Below are 20,580 nucleotides of genomic sequence, written 5' to 3'. Positions count from 1 at the left end.
CATATTTACAGACATTGCTTGTTATCATGATGCTTTGATGTTATCTGGTTTTAGCTGGATGTTTCTCTTTTAAAACCTACTTTTTGTTTGGACTTGCTTCACATTTTGGACATAGCTGAATGGAAACCTGGTATTTGTTTTAGAAATAAACGTTAAAAGGTGTGTCCTTTTTTGTTTTTCCTCAGCTCCAAAGATGAAACATGTAATTTAATGTTTAACAAAGAGAGAAAATTTAATAGTTAAATATTTTCATTCAAGATGTCTATTTTTCACCAAACATTCTTCAAAAACAGTAATTTCAGGTTGTATGTTCTATATTGGATTATTGCTCTTTTGTGCTAATGTGCAAAGGTAAGGTAAAGGTAAGTTTATTTATATAATGCTTTTCAGCAACGAGACACTCAAAGCGCTGTACATACAATTACAATACAATCACAAAGCAAATAAAGACAGATACAGACACAGAAAAACAAATCAAATGATAAAATCAAACAACAGAGGTAATTTAAAAAAGTAAAATAAAATAAAGAGAATAGAATGATGGACAAGAAAATGAAAGGAAAATTGGACTGAAAACGTAACTAATCATGCCTAAATGGCACAGTCAAAGGCCACTCTAAACAAATACGTTTTTAATCTTGATTTAAAGCAACTTAGGATTTCGGCGCTTTTACAGTTTTCTGGCAGTTTATTCCAGATTAGTGAAGCATAAAAACTAAAAGCTGCTTCTCCATGTTTAGTTCTGGTTCTGTGTTTGCAGAGTAGATTTGAGCGAGATGACCTGAGAGGTCTGACTGGTTGATACACTGACAACAAGTCAGTAATGTATTTTGGTGCTAAGCCATTCAGTGATTTATAGACTAACAGAAGTATTTTAAACTCTATTCTCTGAGCTACAGAGAGCCAGTGTAGGGACTTTAGAACCGGGCTGATGTGCTCCACTTTCTTAGTTCTAGTGAGGATGCAGGCAGCAGCGTTCTGGATCAACTGCAGCTGTCTGATCAACTTTTTAGGCACACCTGTGAAGACACCGTTGCAGTAATCAATTCTACTAAAGATGAACGCATGAATTAGTTTTTCAAGGTCCTGCTGAGACATTAGTCCTTTAATCCTGGAGATGTTCTTTAGGTGATAGAAGGCCGACCTAGTTACTACCTTTATGTGCCTCTGAAGGTTCAGGTCTGAGTCCATCACTACACCCAGGTATCGAGCCTGACTGGTGGTTTCTAGCTGTATTAACTGAAGCTGTGTGCTAACTTTTAAACGCTCTTCCTTTGGTCCATAGTGTATTACTTTGATTTTGTTTTGATTCAGCTGAAGAAAATTTTGGCCCATCCAAGCATTTACCCAGCGCTTGAATGGGTTCATGGTCACCTGGTGAAATCGTAACGTATAGCTGTGTGTTGTCTGCATAGTTATGATAACTTACATTGTTGTTTATTAAAATCTGAGTTAGGGGGAGCATGTAGATATTGAATAGAAGGGGCCCTAAGATGGATCCTTGGGGAACACCACATGTGATTCTCTGATGTAAAGTTACCTACTGACACAAAAAAAGTCCCTGTCCTTCAAGTAGAATTTAAACCAGTTGAGTGCTGTACCAGAAAGCCGACTCAGTTTTCCAGGCGCTCTAATAAAATGGAGTGATCAACAGTGTCGAATGCTGCACTAAGGTCCAATAATACCAGCACTGTGGTTCTTCCACAGTCTGCATTTATATTGATGTCACTGAACACCTTGACAAGAGCAATCTCTGTACTGTGGTGAGCAGGAAGCCTGACTGGAAGACATCGAAGCGGTTGGTCGTTGTTAGGAAGTTGTTTAACTGCTGAAACACAGCTTTTTCAATAATCTTACTGATGAAGGGGAGGTTTGATATGGCCTGTAGTTCTGTAGGAGCAGCTTGTCCAAGTTGCTCTTTTTCAATAGAGGTTTGATAATTGCTGTTTTTAGGGCCTGGGGGAAAACACCTGACAAAAGGGACGTTTTTATTATTTGAGTTAAATCAGATGTTCTTACAGGCAAAGCTTTCTTAAGGAAAGCTGTGGGTAAAAGATGGAGACAGCAGGAAGAAGAGCTTAGTTGCTGTATGATTTCTTCTAAGATTTTGCAGTTTATTTGGTGAAACTGGGAGATTTTGTCAAAATCAGTTCTAGTTGGAGACAACATTGGTACTGGAGTTGATGTGGATGTGCTGACTGCCTCTCTGATCTTTTGGGTTTTTTCAGTAAAGAATTTAGCAAATTCATTGCAGGCCCTGTTAGAGTGGAGTTCAGATGCTACAGTTACAGGAGGGTTTGTTAATCTGTCGACCGTGGCAAATAATGCACGAGTTGTGTTAAAGTTTTTGCTGATGATCTCAGAAAAGAAGGATTCCCTTGCATTTTCCAGATGTAGATTATATCTGTATAGTCTCTCTTTATAGATAATATAGTGAACCTGGAGTCCAGTCTTTCTCCACCTGCATTCAGCTTTTAGACACTCCCTTTTTTCACTTCTGACTGGTGGAGCACTTCTCCATGGAGACATTTTCTTCCCAGAAACAACTTTCACTTTAATTGGAGCAATTGAATCAATGGTGTCCGAGATTTTAGAATGAAAGTTATCTACCAGCTCATCTACAGTGTTACAGGGCAAAGTGGAGGTAGAAGAGTAAATCTGGTTAAAGGTTTCAGCAGCACCGTCCTTAAAGATGCATTTTCTTTTCATGTCTCTTTGGCAAACTGAGTCATTGCAGATGATGCTTTCAAAAATAACAGAAAAGTGGTCAGATAGGGCAACATCAGTTACAGACACCTTGGAAATGTTTAGACCCTTAGTGATGATCAAGTCCAAAATATGTCCCTCTTTGTGCGTTGGCTGTTTAACATGTTGAGTCAAACCAACATTTCTAAGAGTCACATAGATCTATTGGACTTCTGTCTTCAGGATTGTCCATGTGAATGTTGAAGTCTCCCACAATAATTAAACAGTCATAATAAACACAAATCACAGATAAAAGCTCATTAAAATCACTGAAAAAGTTTGTTTTGGACTTAGGAGGCCTGTAAATATTCAAGAACTTGGTTCGGACAGGGCTCTTTACCTGGAGAGCCAAATGTTCAAAGAGTCAAACTTGCCCAGAAATACTTTTTTACACTCTAATAAATCTTTAAACAAAGTGGTCACCCCTCCACCTTTTCTGCTCTCACAAAGAAAATTGTAGTTCAGAGGCGTTGACTCTATCAGAATGTCAGCTTCATTAAATTCATGTAACCATGTTTCTGTTAAAAACAACATCAAGATCGTGGTCAGTAATGAAGTCATTGATTAAAAATGATTTTCCTGACAGAGATCTAATGTTCAGTAAAGCCAGTTTATATGACTTAGTTGTTGATATTAACTCTGTGTCTGGTTGTACCTGACAGTTTATGGCTTTCGTTGATTGTTTATTACTGTCTCTTATCGTTTTGGCTTTGTTCTTTCTGTCACGTATAATCAGAGAGATTTTACAACTATCTCCTATCAGGGGCCCAAGTTTTTCCTGGACATGCTCATTTCTGATAGAGTTACCACTGGGGCCCAGACTGTATCACAGATAAGTGATTTGAAGGTCCTGATTAGGAGGAGATGGATTAGAAGGTGGTGGAGGTCTGCAGCATTTGGAAGATCTTGGATTAGTAGCAGGGCCTCGGCCATGGGGGGTGTTGAATGGAGAAGAGGTCAGAGCCATTTGGGTCCCGATTTTAAGAGCTGCTTTCATGTTATCAGAATAAAGCAAAAAGCGGGCTCAGTGGGGAGTTGGCAGAGTTCTGTGCAGTCTGGGTCGGGGTCTGGGGTGAGGGGGGTTTACCGGGGGTGTCGTCTGGGTCTGGGTTTTGGGGGAGGGGGGTATAACATGGGGGTCCACTTCTCCTGTGGATTTCGACGGGGAGACCTTTTGTGATGACCTCTCTTTCTCAGCCAACTGGCCGGTTGTCTCTGCTGGAGCTGTTGGAGGCATCGTTATCATTGTTGTTGATACTCCATGTTCTCTGCTGAAGGTCGAAGCTGCTGGTGGATTATTTACTGAATAGAAGAGATTAGATGTGAAACGTCTGGCTCCTTGCTTGTTCAAACAGAAACCATCTTGCTTGAAGGGTTGTCTTTTTTCCCAAAAAATATTAAAGTTGTCGATGAAGTTCACAGGTGTGGTTGCACATGTTTTTTTCAACCACTTATTAATCATCAGAAGTCTGGAAAAAATCTCATCTCCACAGAAAATCGGTGCAAAGGGTCCGCTGAGAAACACCTTGATATTGAGACCTCCAACAATATTCAGAAGACGAGTGAAATCCTCCTTCAGTCTTTCTGATTTTTTCTTAGCCACGTCATCCATAGCTCTACAGTGTATAATAAGGTTTTCTAGAGACGGACGCTTTTCTGTGATTGCAAGAATATTCTCTGAGATATCAGACACCACGTTACTGGGACCAATCATAACTTCTGTGTTTTTCTTGTTGCAGACGTTTTTAATCCCATCCACAGCTGTGTTGCCCACTATTAGGGTTCTTGGTCCATTGGGGCGCTTTTTCTCTGGCAGCTTAGGAGAAGACAGTTTAGAATGAAGGTTGTTTTCAAACCTTTTATTGTTCTCAGAAGATGGATCATTGTCCTGGTTTTCATTCTGTTGTGGAGCAAATCTGTTTTGGAGGGGAACTCCATTATTTCCAGCTGTCTCACTCCTATCAGTTGTTGTGACAGCAGCTCGCTGTCGAAGTCTCCTTTTCCCAGGGGAAACGGGGGCATTTCTCTGTAATTCTGGCCATTCTAATTTATTTTATTGCTGAGATCTTCCAGTGAGTTGTTCACCTTGATTTTTTGGGCATGCCCCTAAAACATGCCAGGGGGATCTGCCGGTAGGTTTGTTCTCAGTGTTCTGATTGCCAGCTGAGTTGTTGAGCTGGCTGTCACTGTTGGGGATCACAGGCAGAGTTGAATCATCGTTGTACCCCATATTCACTTCCACATTCACTTCTAGTCGATGGATTTTCATCTCCAAAACAGCCAATTTCTGTAAACGTTTGTCGAAGTCCTCTATGGTGAGGGGAGGCATTTTGTGCTGATTAGCTGGCGTCAACTTGTCCTGCTTTCGAGGTCCATTATAAAAACATCAAAATCCTTTAGAAAAAAAATTTAAAATAATAATAATCCTTGGGAGTTGCTAGTAAGAAGTAGTTTTAGTCCAATATTTATGTAATTTTGGCTAAGAGATAAAAAGTTAGGAGTAAAAGAATGCAGGCAAGCAGGGAGCTTAGGAGAAAAGCGTCTGTGCAGGCAGAGAGGCGGAAGTGGAAAAAAGATCCTTTTTGCAGCCATTATGGGGCAACAAGTAAGACATTAATAGGATTTTGCATGCAGTTGTTAGGGAGATGCTGTTTATAATGATCAGTAAACACATACAAAATAGCTATAAATGTCTATCTAGGCCTACATTAGTTGCATTTTTAGGAGCCTTATGTAATCACTGACATCGTCTGCACCACTCTTTATTAAAAGGACTAAAATGCATCAGAATGATGAAAATAAATCTCTAATATACTGATAAGGGATGGTTTTAAACAATTTCCTGCATTAAACTCTCCTTTTCTACTAACATATCCCCACCTGTCATATCTCTGGAAAAGAATAGCATTAAATACAACCTAAAGTTGACCTCTAATTGCTATCTCTCACACTTAGATTAATCATCCTCAGAACAAGCTAAATTTGAGAAGAATGTACCAGGGTGTACAATTTGAAACTAATGAAAATGTATTGTTATTATTAAAAAAGTATTTCCTAGCTATCCTGCATATTTCTTGCTTAGACAAGCCACTGCTTACTCAGTAGAGAAAAACAGCCCTTCAGTTTAAAGAGAGAAAGTAATTTACTTCAGAGTACATTCTCTGCTTCTTTCCATGTTTTCTACATAGTGAAACAGTTTAGTGCAAGACAAGACAAGATAGACAAGATAGACCGACGATTACCAGGTTCTCAGACGTTCCAGCAGCCAGTTTGGTCTTTAATTCTTCTGTTTACAAAAGAACCCAAATCAAAGACCCTGAATAACTCCAAAACCCTCTTTTTGGAGTTATTCAGAAGTGAACCTGCTGGTATGGTTTTTATTGTCCTGCTCCATAGCCAAATGCGCTACAACTTAAAGTAAAAAACTGATGACCAGACATTCTCCTTCAAGATTTTCTGCTTGACAGTAAAATCTATGGTTCCATCAAGATGTCCAGGTTCTAAAGCAGTAAAGCAGCCCAGAACATCACACTACCACAACCATGTTTGACTATCTGTATGATGTTCTCTTGGTAAATTGTTATTGGTTTTATACTAAATTTAGGGGAACCCCCACCTTTCACAATGTTCCACTTTTGTCTCATCTGTCCACAGAATATTTACGTAAATGTCTTGGGGATAATCCTATTTTATTTTTTGCCCATCCTAAAGGTTCCAATATCACCTGGGAACTCAGACAAAGAGTCCCCCACAATGGTTCTTGCTGTATCCCACCCCTCACGGCTGAAGTATCTATCCTTGGGTGTGCTGGTGCTGCAGACCACATCATTGGTGCTCACCATGCGCTACTCCCGGACCCTGAAGGAAGATGGTCCCCGCTATCTGGCATCCTCTGCTGTGGTGTCCGCTGAGATCCTTAAAATCTTCACCTGTACCCTCCTTGTCTTTGTGGAAAACAGTAAGTGGATTCTTTCCTCTATGGGTCATCCACAGATGTGGATCTGGCACTGCAATAATATACAAATGGTCCTCTGTCCCATATGAGACTGCATGGGTGGCCCTCGGCTCCAGTAACCAACAGCTCTCTCTTTGTTGCTCTTAGATTACAATTTGCGGGCGATGAACCTGTTGCTGAAGGACGAGATCATGAACAAGCCTGTGGAGACCATGAAGTTAGCCGTGCCTGCAGGGATCTACACACTCCAAAACAATCTGCTCTATGTTGCCCTGTCTAACTTGGATGCAGCCACCTATCAGGTTACACATGGATGTTATTGGACACACTGTATGATTTAGCATTTTTCTTAGAAGTTGAAGCGCAGTAGCTGTCCAACCTATTTACATGATTAAGTAAGGGAGTGTCCGGCCACCCTGAGAAGAAAGCTCATTTCAGCTGATTGTATACGGGATTTCTTTCTTTCGGTCATGACCCACAGTTCATGCCCATAGCTGAGGGTAGGAACACAGACCAACCGGTAAATCTGGAGCATACCTTTTCGGCAGACTAATGTAGCGTCTGCATTACTGCCGTCCCAGTGCATGCTGTGGGTTTTGGCCAGAGGGAGCCAGCAGAACCACTTCATCTGTAGAAAGGCGAGACAAAATCCACTGGTCCCCAAACCAGGCCCCCTCCGACCCTTGGCTGTGCCTAAACATTATGTCCATGAAAGTTATGAACAGGACTGGTGACAAAAGGCAGCCCTGCCAGAGTTCAACATGCACCAGGAACATCGCTGACGTAATGCCGGCAATTAAACCAAACTCCTGCTCCGCTTCTACAGAAACTGGATGGAAATAAAGGGCCCCAGACTCCATACTCCTGAAGTGCCACCCACAGGGTACCACAAGGGACATGATTGAGTACCTTCTTTAGATCCACAAAGCACATAAAAAGCAGGTGGACAAACTCCCATGAACCCTTGAGCATCCTGTAGACAGTGTAGAGCTGGTCCCTCTGCATTTCAAAGAAGCAAAATAGGAGATATTAGTCTTAAACAGTTTTTAATTAAAGGAGCGCTTTTATAAATGATAATACTCCACAGAAATTATGAATATCCGGGAAATATTATGTGTAAACCTAAATTCCCAAATTTCTTCTGTTAGCTGCTGTATTTATGATTCTCTGCAGCTGATCATCTCCCCCATCCCCCTTCTCTGTCACACAAAATGCTCTGCATTCTGTGTACATCTATGAAGCTTCTATGTGGTTCTCCTCTTCCCCAGAACCTGGCAGTTCTGACCTTCATCCCACCCTTTGTCCAATATATCCACTATCCCTCAAATCTAATAGTTTTACAGATGCTGTCCAGTTATTGACTCCCACCGCAGTAGTTAGATCTGGTTAACGCTAATTACACTATGTTTAGCTTTAGATTATGTCTGGTACCAACATAATTAAAAACAGTAGCATGTCATGCACAACTCTTCATGTTAAATAAGTTTTGTTTCTCACTAATCTCTAAAACCTTTTTTTTACTTACCTCCAAGTGCTTGTGTCGGTTCGATGCTGAGTCTTTAAATGCAAATAGTTTGATCTCTTTAAGCAAACTAAGTTTACACTATATAATAAAGGTGTTGCCTTTATTGTACTTAGGTAAACTGGTCTCTTAAGTATGGCCATGGCTTTTTTTCTTTTTCTTGGAGGTCAACTTCAACTGTACTTGGTGGGTTTTGCTAGCACCACTAGCATCGAAATGATGTGCCTCCATATTGAGATCACTGCTGTTGCTTCCAGTGTTTGTTTTTTTTATTTTTATTTTTTTTCCTCGTACTCGTACTCGTCGTCTTCCGCTTTATCCGGGACCGGGTTGCAGGGGCAGCAGACTCAGCACAGACGTCCCTCTCCCCAGACACCTCTTCCAGCTCCTCCAGGGGGAGCCCAAGGCGTTCCCAGGCCAGCCGAGAGACATAGTCCCTCCAGCGTGTCCTGGGTCATCCCCTGGGCCTCCTCCCGGTGGGACGTGCCTGGAACACCTCCCGAAGAAGGCGTCCAGGAGGCATCCGGTATAGATGCCCGAGCCACCTCAACTGGCTCCTCTCAATGTGGAGAAGCAACGGCTCTACTCCGAGCCCCTCCCGGATGGCCGAGCTCCTCACCCTATCTCTAAGGGAGTGCCCGGCCACCCTACGGAGGAAGCTCATTTCAGCCGCTTGTATCCGGGATCTCGTTCTTTCGGTCATGACCCAAAGTTCATGGCCATAGTTGAGGGTAGGAACGTAGACCGACCGGTAAATCGAGAGCTTCGCTTTTCGGCTCAGCTCTCTCTTCACCACAACGGACCGGCACAGCGCCCCCATTACTGTGGCAGCCGTCTGTCGATCTCCCACTCCATTCTTCCCTCACTCGTGAACAAGACCCCGAGATACTTAAACTCCTCCACTTGAGGCAGGAACTCCCCTCCAACCTGAAGAGGACAAGCCACCCTTTTCTGGTCGAGAACCATGGCGTCGGACTTGGAGGAGCTGATCTTCATCCCAGCCGCTTCACACTCGGCTGCGAACCGCCCCAGTGCATGCTGTAGGTCTTGGCTAGATGGGGCCATCAGGACCACGTCATTTGCAAAAAGAAGAGACGAAATCCTCTGGTCCCCAAACCAGACCCCCTCCGGCCCTTGGCTGCGCCTAGAAATCCTGTCCATAAAAGTTATGAACAGGACCAGTGACAAAGGGCAGCCCTGCCGGAGTCCAACATGCACCGGGAACAGGTCTGACTTAGTGCCGGCAATGCGAACCAAACTCCTGCTCCGCTTGTACAGAGACCGGATGGCCCCTAGTAAAGAGCCACCGATTCCATACTCCTGGAGCACACCCCACAGGGCATCACGAGGGACACAGTCAAATGCTTTCTCCAGGTCCACAAAACACATGTGGACCGGTTGGGCAAACTCCCATGAACCCTCGAGTACCCTGTAGAGGGTATAGAGCTGGTCCAGTGTCCCACGGCCGGGACAAAAACCACAGTGCTCCTCCTGAAGCCGAGGTTTGACGATCGGCCGGACTCTCCTCTCCAATACCCTGGCGTAGGCCTTACCAGGGAGGCTGAGGAGTGTGATCCCCCTGTAGTTGGAACACACCCTCCGGTCACCCTTCTTATGAAGGGGGACCACCACCCCAGTCTGCCAATCCAAAGGCACTGTCCCCGTCCGCCACGCAATGTTGAAGAGGCGTGTCAACCATGACAGCCCCACAACATCCAAAGACTTGAGGTACTCAGGGCAGATCTCATCCATCCCCGAAGCCTTGCCACCGCAGAGCTTTTTAACCACCTTGGTGACTTCAGCCTGGGTGATGAAAGAGTCCAACCCCGAGTCCCCAGCCTCTGTTTCCACCAGGGAATGCGTGATGGCAGGATTGAGGAGATCCTCGAAGTACTCCTTCCACCGGCCGATAATGTCCCCAGTCGAGGTCAGCAGCTCCCCACCCCCACTGTAAACAGTGTTGGCGAAGCACTGCTTCCCCCTCCTGAAGCGCCGGACGGTTTGCCAGAATCTGAGTTTTTGCCTTTGCCACCGCCCGGGCCGCGGCACGCTTTTTTTTTTTCCAATTTAATTAAATTGTCTTTGACTCAGTAATGGTTGGGATTTTAAATGTAACAAATACTCAAATCATACCCAAGTAAAAGTTCAGCTTTTGTAAACTACTTAAAAAAGCCAGACAAATTGTACTTAATAAAATGTTATGTAAATTTAATTCCTTACTTTCAACACCTGCTGGCTTTGGTACATCAAGTCAGAAATTTTGATATTTGTTGCTGTTCACTGTCAGTCGACTGGCCCTGTAGCCCTCATTCAAGTGCTCACAGGTCCACTCCATAGGCGCGTGCTGAGTAGTTCTGCCTAACCGGAGAGGAGGAGAGGTAGAGAAGGTGTTTGAGACATTGTGGTGCCGCAAAACAAGAGGTTGCTGTATGACTAAGGAGCGGAGCGCAACAGCAACTTCACAGGGTGAACCACTGGCCCACTAACACAAAAGGGAACTTCCCAGTAGACCTGTAGCCAGTCCGCACCTGGTTGGCCACGACAGCCCCACAACATCCAAAGACCTGAGGTGCTCAGGGCAGATCTCATACACAACCAAAGCCTTTTCACTGTGGGGCATTTTAATCACCTTGGTTATGTCCGGCTGGGTGATGAACGAGTCCAACTCTGAGTCCTCAATCTCTTCTTCCACCAGGGAAGGCAAGACGGCAGGATTGAGGAGAAGTACTCCTTCCACCACCAAGCACTCAAACCCCTCTACCACGTTAAGGTGGAGGGTTTCAAGGAGGAGTTCTTTAAACTTGCTATCGCTGTGAGTTTGTCAAGATGAAGAAATCCTCTGTACATGAAAGGTTAACAGCTTGTCAGACAGACCCCTCATTTAAGTTAATTTTAGCAATTTTTAATAACAAACTGAAAATTTTGAAAAATTTCAATATTGGTGGATATTAACGATGTAAACTTTTGTAAGAGACTTGTTACGTTTTTTTCAGCCTAACAACGGCTGTGTTACTGTGCTAAAGTTACATTGTTTGAGGCTGTTGGCTATATCCATCCAGCTGATCTATTGACTGTAAATCCACCAGGATTATTCCCAAACAAAACTAGTGAATGTTGAGGAACATGTCATGATGCAAAATGCAGAGGGGTACTCCATTCTTGGCAGTCTTAGAGAGGACTGATGAGACGCAGCTGACTGGTCAGATAGAAATATTTGGCAGCCTAAACCAGCATTACTTCCTGTAGTAACTCAGATAACGGTTCAGCTGAGAAAAAGAGACAAACATAATTGTTTGTTGTAAATATAATATCAGCTAAAACTGAGTTGTTTTCCACAGATATTAAAATCATCATTTTAAGCGGCTGACTTTGTTCAAATATGCTAAAACAAGTTACTGTGTCTAAATAGCTGTGTTGAGGATTTCTTCACTTTTCCTCAAATTCACTGCAGTGACATCGGTCTGCTACCCGGAAGGGAACTGTTACTGATAATAGGTTCACTGAATCTGGCTTTCAAAAGTCTGAGCTATCCCTTTATGATTTAAACATATGTTCTGTGTTCTGTACAAACGCTGTTTGAGTGTTGCCAGTGTGTACATTTCCGTATTCATGATCAGTGGAGTCTGCAGTAGTCCTGTCAGAGATGGGAAGTTTTCAGTACAGTCTCACGTGCTACTCACTAAAAGTTAAGGATATTTTGGCTTTTGGGTGAAATTTCAGGATGAACCTAAAAAGCACTATAATCTTTAGAGGTGCACTTAATGTGACCTTGTCTAAACTTTTGAATGCACATGTCCAACTGCCCAGTGTTTCAGTACTTCCTGTTCTCTTTATTGATTTCACAATGGAGAATTTATCCTCTGCATTTAACCCATCCCTTAGGGAGCAGTGGGCTGTCATTGTGCACCACCAAGGGAGTATTCAGGGGCTAAGGGTCTTGCTCAGAGACCCAGAGTGGCAGGCTGTGGCATCCGACCCAGGGTACTTGTGGCCTCTCCAGGATGCAGATGCCTTGCTCTCTAACCACTAGGCCACCACTCCCCCAATTGGTCCATGAACTGAGCAATGCATTCCTGGCTGAATAAGAGCTGATATTTAAACAGTCCTCTTCATCATGCTGTTCACATGTTGACATCATGAGACCAAGAAAACACCTAACCATTGATCAACAGTACCTTGCGATTATGTGGCTTCAAACAGGATGTTCTCAGACGTAAGTGGCCAATGAGCTTAGAGTGTTACAGTGTGTCATCAGCAGGTTGCAACAAAGAGTATGGAAGAGTCACAGTAAGGCATAAAAGTGGATGTTCTTTGGCCACATCCCACACTGATGACTGCTTCCTTGTGAACAGTGCCCTGACGGTACCAGGTCATGAATGCCACTCAACTCCATGCACATTTAAGGGAGGTGAGAGGAACCCAAGTGTCATGTCAGACCATTTGAAACCGTTTATATCAGCATGGTCTGCGTGCTAGATGACCTGCAATGGTACCTGACCACATCATCAGGTACAGGCATCATCGTCTTGCATGGACCAGGGAGCATTCACGCTGGACCAGGGACCAGTGGGCCTCAGTTCTGTTCTTTGATGAAAGCCGATTCAGGTTTAGCAGAAATGATGGCCGCTAACGATGTTGGAGAGGTCAAGGAGAGCGCTATGCATCGGCCACTGTTGTCACCAGACAGGCCTTTGGTGGTGATGGTGTTACAGTGTGGGCAGGTGTCTAGTCAATACAGAACTGCCAATACTACCATACTACCTGAATAACGTCATTAATCCAGCCATTGTGCCCCTGCATGAACAACACGGGCCTAATTTTATTTTCATGGATGACAATGTTCCAATTCATTGAGATTGCATCATTAGGGAACTGGTCCTGGAGACTGTAGTACCTCGAATGGAGTGGCCAGCACTTTCTCTAGACCCAAATCCTATTGAAAACTCATAGGATCAGCTCAGTCACTGTCTAGAAGCCTGCAGCTCGTTACCCCAGGACCTCAATGACCTGAAAATTGCCGTACACGAGGAGTGCAGTGCGTTGTTTGAGATCACCACTGCAAACTTCTACTTAAATGCCCTTTTTTTATGAGATAATATCACCATAGCGTGAACGTTTTACATTTTCCATGAATTTTATCCGAAATCCCTAACTTTTTGTGAATAGTGTAGGTGGCAATAATTCACGGGTGTGTGAACACTTTGCACAAAAGAGAAGAAGAAAACAAGAACTAAAAGGAAAGATAACATAACAGGTGTTTCTTTCTCTTTGGAATTTGGCACAACTTTTTAAATATCTGTTATTGTTGCTGATGGGTAAACAGTGTGCACAGACATCCAAGGGGGGTGTCCTAGTGAACCATTGTGGACAAGTATGGGTCATAGAAATTACATCGCTCACTCTAGAACAGGGGCGTCACTGTCCACAAGAAGGCAAGTTCATACACTTGGACTAAGAGGCTGCTGACCAAAAAGATCAACCTACTCCAGGACAGACAGCATCCAGGACAAAGGAAATTTCCAGCTGCCTACATACAGAAGCCAATTTTATTTTGTAGGGTGGTTTTATGTGTTAATGTGGAAAGTTTTGTCTTGTAAAGTGATAGGGGTGTGAATATTTGCAGTGAGACTGATGAGGGTTTGGAAGATAAAGAGCAGCGGTCAGCAGCTTTGTGCAGGACATGATTTGATCCAAACTGATATGGGCTCACGGGTTCTAAACCTAATTTGATAAAGTTGTCGACATCAACATTAATCTAAAGTACATTGCGGAGTGACCCGAAAGGATCAGGATTAGCCTGAGGCAGTGATGAAGTGAAATTTTATTTATACAAAAAGAGGGTTTGAGGTTTGACCCATAAGACTCCACTGCCCATCTCCCTGGAAACCAATCAGCCTCATCCATAGATTTCACCTCCCTCTTTATATCCAATCATTGTAATGCCGTCACATGCTATCTATTGTATAAAACATGTACTGTGGTCATTGTATGAAACATGGCCTTCTCTACAGAAGACCCTTGCACAACCAAACCCTGGCCTTCGTTAAATCCTCGTTGCACAGAAGACGTTTGTGTCTGTCTCGGATCAATCGAGATGCAGAGTTTTTAAAACTCAACACATGAAACGAGACAAACATGGAGCAGTTTGGCTACAACAGCTCTATATTTGTCTTTACTCAGGAGTGAAGCTTAGGCTTTCAAAAGCATTATATGAACTGTCAAGCATTGCAGCATCATGCTGAGTGTGTGTTTTGCTACTAGTGGTACTAGTGCACTGCACAAAGTGGATAAAATAATGGTCTGTCTCTTCAGCTTCAACTCAAATCAGCAACTAGCCAATTGAAACCTGGACACAGGTGCTCCAACAGGACAATGATTTCAAACACACATCAAAACTATTTTTTGAAAGGTTAAAACAGGAACTATCCTGACCCTAAACCAAATTAAATGTTATGGACTCTGCTTAAAAGTTAAATCAGTGAGGAAACGGAAATTATATCTGATTAGAAGAGCGGTCCATCCAGCCAGAATTATTTCAGGAGCCTGTTGATAACTACAAAAATATGTTCCCCTGTAACTTGCAAGGAAACAAATTGATTTAAAAAACAGCTCCAATACATCATTTTAATTCCAAAGTGAAAGACATTTACTTAATCAGTTTTTGCAAATTCTGTCTGAAACTGTTCAGTAAATTTAGGGATGGTATAAAGACTGAAAAAGCTCCATCAGTGTGGTTCCTTTGGCTGATTTTGATTTATTTTCTGCTTGTTCTACACTTCTATCATGCACCCACTCACATCCTGATAAACAATCCAGGAACATATCATTGTACTGCCAACAAGCATTCTTCCAGTTGGTGAACGTAGCACTACCAGGAGCCATGGCCTTGAATGCAGTGTTTTTAAGACGTTATTTTTCCTTTGCCCTTGACTCATAAGAACAAAACCTTCAGTGTATTTCAGGAGCTCCTGGCTTGCACATTAATTTCCAAGTTAGAAGACGGAAGTGTAGACTAGACGCCACAGTAGATTAAATATAATAACAAAGAAGACACGGGTGTGTCTTAGTTTCAAAGCCTGATCCCTGCTTTCTTTTGATACTTTAAAATGTTTCACAGATTGTTTTCAGTGTAAATCTAATTAAAATCTCCAATACATGTCTGTACATATTCCCCTTACATATGGGTTAACTAAGTTAACCTACCAGTAGGTAATTTTAGGAATATGCTGTGAGCTGCACTGAGGGGGATTGAACTGTTGTCTCACTGTTAGAAGGTATCCTCTTTGAATCTGGGCTTAAATGATCATGTAGTGTGAGTGAATGGTTTTATATCGCTGTCATGCACTGACAACTTGCCTTGATCGAAATAATTCTGTTATGACCAAACTAGCGCTCTGAAAAGAGAAAAGAAAAACATCTGCAGCCAGATGTTTCATTTACATTTACATTCTTTGTCTGTGATCCACGTAGGTCACTTATCAGCTGAAGATCCTCACCACGGCGCTGTTCTCAGTCTCCATGCTTGGAAAGAAGTTAGGTCTGTACCAGTGGCTCTCCCTACTGCTCCTCATGGCTGGAGTCACTCTGGTGCAGGTAAATTGGATCAATTGGTTTGTGTTAAGTTTATTTATATGGCGAACATTAAAAACCAACTTCATCTCAATTTTGTTCAAATACTACTACTACTACTACTACTACTACTACTACTACTACTACTACTACTACTACTACTACTACTACTACTACTACTACTACTACTACTACTACTACTACTACTACTACTACTACTACTACTACTACTACTACTACTACTACTACTACTACTACTACTACTACTACTACTACTACTACTACTACTACTACTACTACTACTACTACTACTACTACTACTACTACTACTACTACTACTACTACTACTACTACTACTACTACTACTACTACTACTACTACTACTACTACTACTACTACTACTACTACTACTACTACTACTACTACTACTACTAATAATAATTAAAGTAGCTTCCGGCAATATGTGAGCATTACCTTCAATCAGGCTAAGTTATGCTCTGGTAAGAAGTCTTCAAAATTTGGTTAAAATCTAACCTTCCTACTGGAAGCCGTTGTCACTTCCTGTTTGGTGGCAAAGCATTAATGAAGACTTCCTGTAGTATTTTGAAAATGTCATTTGCAATTGTTATCTGTTTTTAGTATGACAAAGATAATTTATATAGCAAATCAGATCATACATTTGCGATTTAGAGCCAACCATATAGATACAGCGAGATATCAAACTTCGCATCTCCGCTACACCCACACATTCCAGCCAACAGTCACAGTTCACAGGAGGATCCAACATCACCTTTTTCTGTGTCATCAGACACAACCTTAAACTTGAGTAATGAGTATAAAACGAAGACATCCACCAGTGAAACATTTGATATCCTAAGTGGGAGGGGCTAAGGTGATGTCAGCAAATATCCCTATGACTGTGTTGAGTGCTGGTCTGTGATGACACACAGAAAGTTTGGTACAACTCCTAACTTGTGTACGGAAAAACCTTCGTCTTTTATGGTGAGAAGTAATATTTTTAGGCTTGGCCACGCCCCCATGCTTTCATACAGCATAAAGCTTTTGATAACTTTGGATCCCCATTGCCTTAAGACTATACTGAGTCATTTTGAAGTCTGTAGGTCAAAAGCCATAGGAGAAGTTTGCAGATACAACATGTTAAAACAAGACAAAATGGCGACTTTGATTCATAATGGCCTGACTTCCTGTGGGGTTCGGACCATGACTCCAATAGACTTTTTTGAAGGTACTGAAGAGTTACATATGTGTACCAAATTTCATAATCCTCAGTCAAAGCATGGCTTGGGGCTGATTGTTTCAATGCTTGTAAGGGGTGCTGTGAAGGAATTAGGCTCACCCACCAAATATTTGACTGACTATCTGTGAGATTAAGATCATCATATAAATTTAGTGCAGGTCAGATCATATACAGGTCCTTCTCAAAATATTAGCATATTGTGATAAAGTTCATTATTTTCCATAATGTCATGATGAAAATTTAACATTCATATATTTTAGATTCATTGCACACTAACTGAAATATTTCAGGTCTTTTATTGTCTTAATACGGATGATTTTGGCATACAGCTCATGAAAACCCAAAATTCCTATCTCACAAAATTAGCATATTTCATCCGACCAATAAAAGAAAAGTGTTTTTAATACAAAAAACGTCAACCTTCAAATAATCATGTACAGTTATGCACTCAATACTTGGTCGGGAATCCTTTTGCAGAAATGACTGCTTCAATGCGGCGTGGCATGGAGGCAATCAGCCTGTGGCACTGCTGAGGTCTTATGGAGGCCCAGGATGCTTCGATAGCGGCCTTTAGCTCATCCAGAGTGTTGGGTCTTGAGTCTTTCAACGTTCTCTTCACAATATCCCACAGATTCTCTATGGGGTTCAGGTCAGGAGAGTTGGCAGGCCAATTGAGCACAGTGATACCATGGTCAGTAAACCATTTACCAGTGGTTTTGGCACTGTGAGCAGGTGCCAGGTCGTGCTGAAAAATGAAATCTTTATCTCCATAAAGCTTTTCAGCAGATGGAAGCATGAAGTGCTCCAAAATCTCCTGATAGCTAGCTGCATTGACCCTGCCCTTGATAAAACACAGTGGACCAACACCAGCAGCTGACACGGCACCCAGACCATCACTGACTGTGGGTACTTGACACTGGACTTCTGGCATTTTGGCATTTCCTTCTCCCCAGTCTTCCTCCAGACTCTGGCACCTTGATTTCCGAATAACATGCAGAATTTGCTTTCATCCAAAAAAAAGTAGTTTGGACTACTGAGCAACAGTCCAGTGCTGCTTCTCTGTAGCCCAGGTCAGGCGCTTCTGCTGCTGTTTTTGGTTCAAAAGTGGCTTGACCTGGGGAATGCGGCACCTGTAGCCCATTTCCTGCACACGCCTGTGCACGGTGGCTCTGGATGTTTCTACTCCAGACTCAGTCCACTGCTTCCGCAGGTCCCCCAAGGTCTGGAATCGGCCCTTCTCCACATTCTTCCTCAGGGTCCGGTCACCTCTTCTCGTTGTGCAGCGTTTTCTGCCACACTTTTTCCTTCCCACAGACTTCCCACTGAGGTGCCTTGATACAGCACTCTGGGAACAGCCTATTCGTTCAGAAATTTCTTTCTGTGTCTTACACTCTTGCTTGAGGGTGTCAATAGTGGCCTTCTGGACAGCAGTCAGGTCGGCAGTCTTACCCATGATTGGGGTTTTGAATGATGAACCAGGCTGTGAGTTTTAAAGGCCTCCGGAATCTTTTGCAGGTGTTTAGAGTTAACTCGTTGATTCAGATGATTAGGTTCATAGCTCGTTTAGAGACCCTTTTAATGATATGCTAATTTTGTGAAATAGAAATTTTGGGTTTTCATAAGCTGTATGCCAAAATCATCCGTATTAAGACAATAAAAGACCTGAAATATTTCAGTTAGTGTGCAATGAATCTAAAATATATGAATGTTAAATTTTCATCATTACATTATGGAAAATAATGAACTTTATCACAATATGCTAATATTTTGAGAAGGACCTGTATGTGTAAATTACAGCCTAACATGGCCACAACATGACGTACGACTTCGTCTCACTTGGTTTCAAAAACAATTTGAAACCAAGGGAGATGAACTTGTTATCTGTGGTCTGATGCTTTTCTAAGTGGATTAGGTCAAGAAGGTCAGAGAGGGACCTTTCCAATTGAAAAAAGTTATTTCCTGTTGTCAGGGGGTGGGGTTATGTTGATGTCAGCATATGACCGCGTTGTATCGTTGGGCACCCAAAATGGATCAATCACACCGACCTTGGTATTATTCTGCCATTCTATGTGAAAGTTACAGAGTTTTGAAATTTTGGCAAGAAGGCAAAGTTTGAGACCTGGCCATGACCCCTAGACATACTCAAAAACTCACAATTTTGATAACTTTTAATCCCCCAAGCATTAAGGGGATACTGACAAAATCTGAAGCCGATGCCTCAAATTCCCTAGGAGGGAAAAATATCTGCCTTCCTGTTGCCCCTAGGACAAGACAAGAAAATGTTTTCTTGTTTTGGGGGGTTCTATTTGTATACCAAATTTTAAATCTCTATGTTATACCAGTTGGCCTAACTAAGTTTAGAGGCCGCTGTAGAGCCAAAGCCCTTTTAACTCCATTAAAATAAAAAAATTACACAAGAAGGATAATTTTGTGCAGATTTTGGTGAGTTTTTGATTATGCTTAGGCCCTAAAAAATCTAATTAATCTGAGAATGGAATAATAATAATAATAAATCCTACGATTACAGTATGCCTGAACAGTGCTTTTGCTGCTCGGGTCTAATAATTCTCTTTATTAATATGTGCCTTTTAAGACACCCAATGACAATATACAGAGCTACAAGTCAATCCAGTCCCAAATTTCTACCTCTCTGACCAAAAACATCTGTGTTTATCATCTGATCTAACTCATGTTTATCCTCTACAGTGGCCCACTGAGTCCACAGAAGAGCATAAGGTACTAACTGTGGGCTCCCAGTTTGTGGGAATGGTGGCTGTGCTAATCGCCTGCATATCCAGTGGTTTTGCTGGGGTTTACTTTGAGAAGATCCTAAAGGAGACAAAGCAAAGTGTGTGGGTCCGTAACATACAACTGGGTAAGATTGTGAATGCTAAAATCATGGTTATGACTAAATGTGTAGCCACAGCAAATGGTTTTGCAGATACAAAGCCACAGTTCATTGATGGCCCTGTAAAGGTTGTTGCTCTGCATGTCTCAGTTACCTTCTTGCTGCTTTTAGTCGAGTTTTTAGGACAGCCTGTTTACTGTTAGGTTTCCCAAGAAGGTAATTCGCTCTGCGTCCTGAACATTGCTCTGTATTTATTTGTAGTCAAACATGTCTATTGAACAGCTGCTCCATGCCATTTGTTCACCACCTGTAGTTACTGCTAGTGTTACGTGTGCAACAGAAACAGGTTTTTTATGCTCAGCCTTTCCTGCTTCATGCCATCTTTACTCTGTTCCCCTTTACTCAGGTTTCCATTTACCCCTGTTCCTTACAGTCAATACCAAAGCTAACAGCAAGTTATATTCAACCAAATGTGGCCTAACATGGTGGATGCTTGTGTATTTCCTGCTCTGGAAAATCATCACAGGAGATCTGAGAAAAGCTGAAGGCCGCTTTATGTTTGTAGGGGTGGGATGCATTTTGGTGGTAATAACAAAATGACATATTTTTTTGTGACTGATTTCATTTTACAGTTTAGCTCTTCTGTATCTCATAATGAGAGCAGCACTTCAACTCTGAGGACG

At 42.3% G+C, this 20,580-nt stretch overlaps 1 protein-coding gene across 3 annotated transcripts in view; it reads left to right on the top strand.

Annotated features, from left to right (window-relative positions):
- slc35a3b (solute carrier family 35 member A3b) overlaps nucleotides 1-20,580 on the top strand; it is a 34,694-nt gene that overhangs the window by 11,985 nt on the left and 2,129 nt on the right. For all 3 annotated transcript variants that reach the window (XM_047368139.1, XM_047368137.1, XM_047368136.1), the window contains exons 2-5: nucleotides 6,457-6,703; nucleotides 6,848-7,002; nucleotides 15,693-15,815; nucleotides 19,756-19,924. In XM_047368139.1, the coding sequence (XP_047224095.1) occupies nucleotides 6,499-6,703; nucleotides 6,848-7,002; nucleotides 15,693-15,815; nucleotides 19,756-19,924 (652 nt within the window). In that variant the 5' untranslated portion in view covers nucleotides 6,457-6,498. The remainder of the gene's footprint in view (nucleotides 1-6,456; nucleotides 6,704-6,847; nucleotides 7,003-15,692; nucleotides 15,816-19,755; nucleotides 19,925-20,580) is intronic.

This window comes from Girardinichthys multiradiatus, chromosome 6 (assembly GCF_021462225.1).
Source record: "Girardinichthys multiradiatus isolate DD_20200921_A chromosome 6, DD_fGirMul_XY1, whole genome shotgun sequence".
Taxonomy (NCBI): domain Eukaryota; kingdom Metazoa; phylum Chordata; class Actinopteri; order Cyprinodontiformes; family Goodeidae; genus Girardinichthys; species Girardinichthys multiradiatus.
The sequence above is the reverse complement of the archived record's forward strand: the minus strand, read 5'-3'. Positions and strand labels throughout refer to the sequence as shown.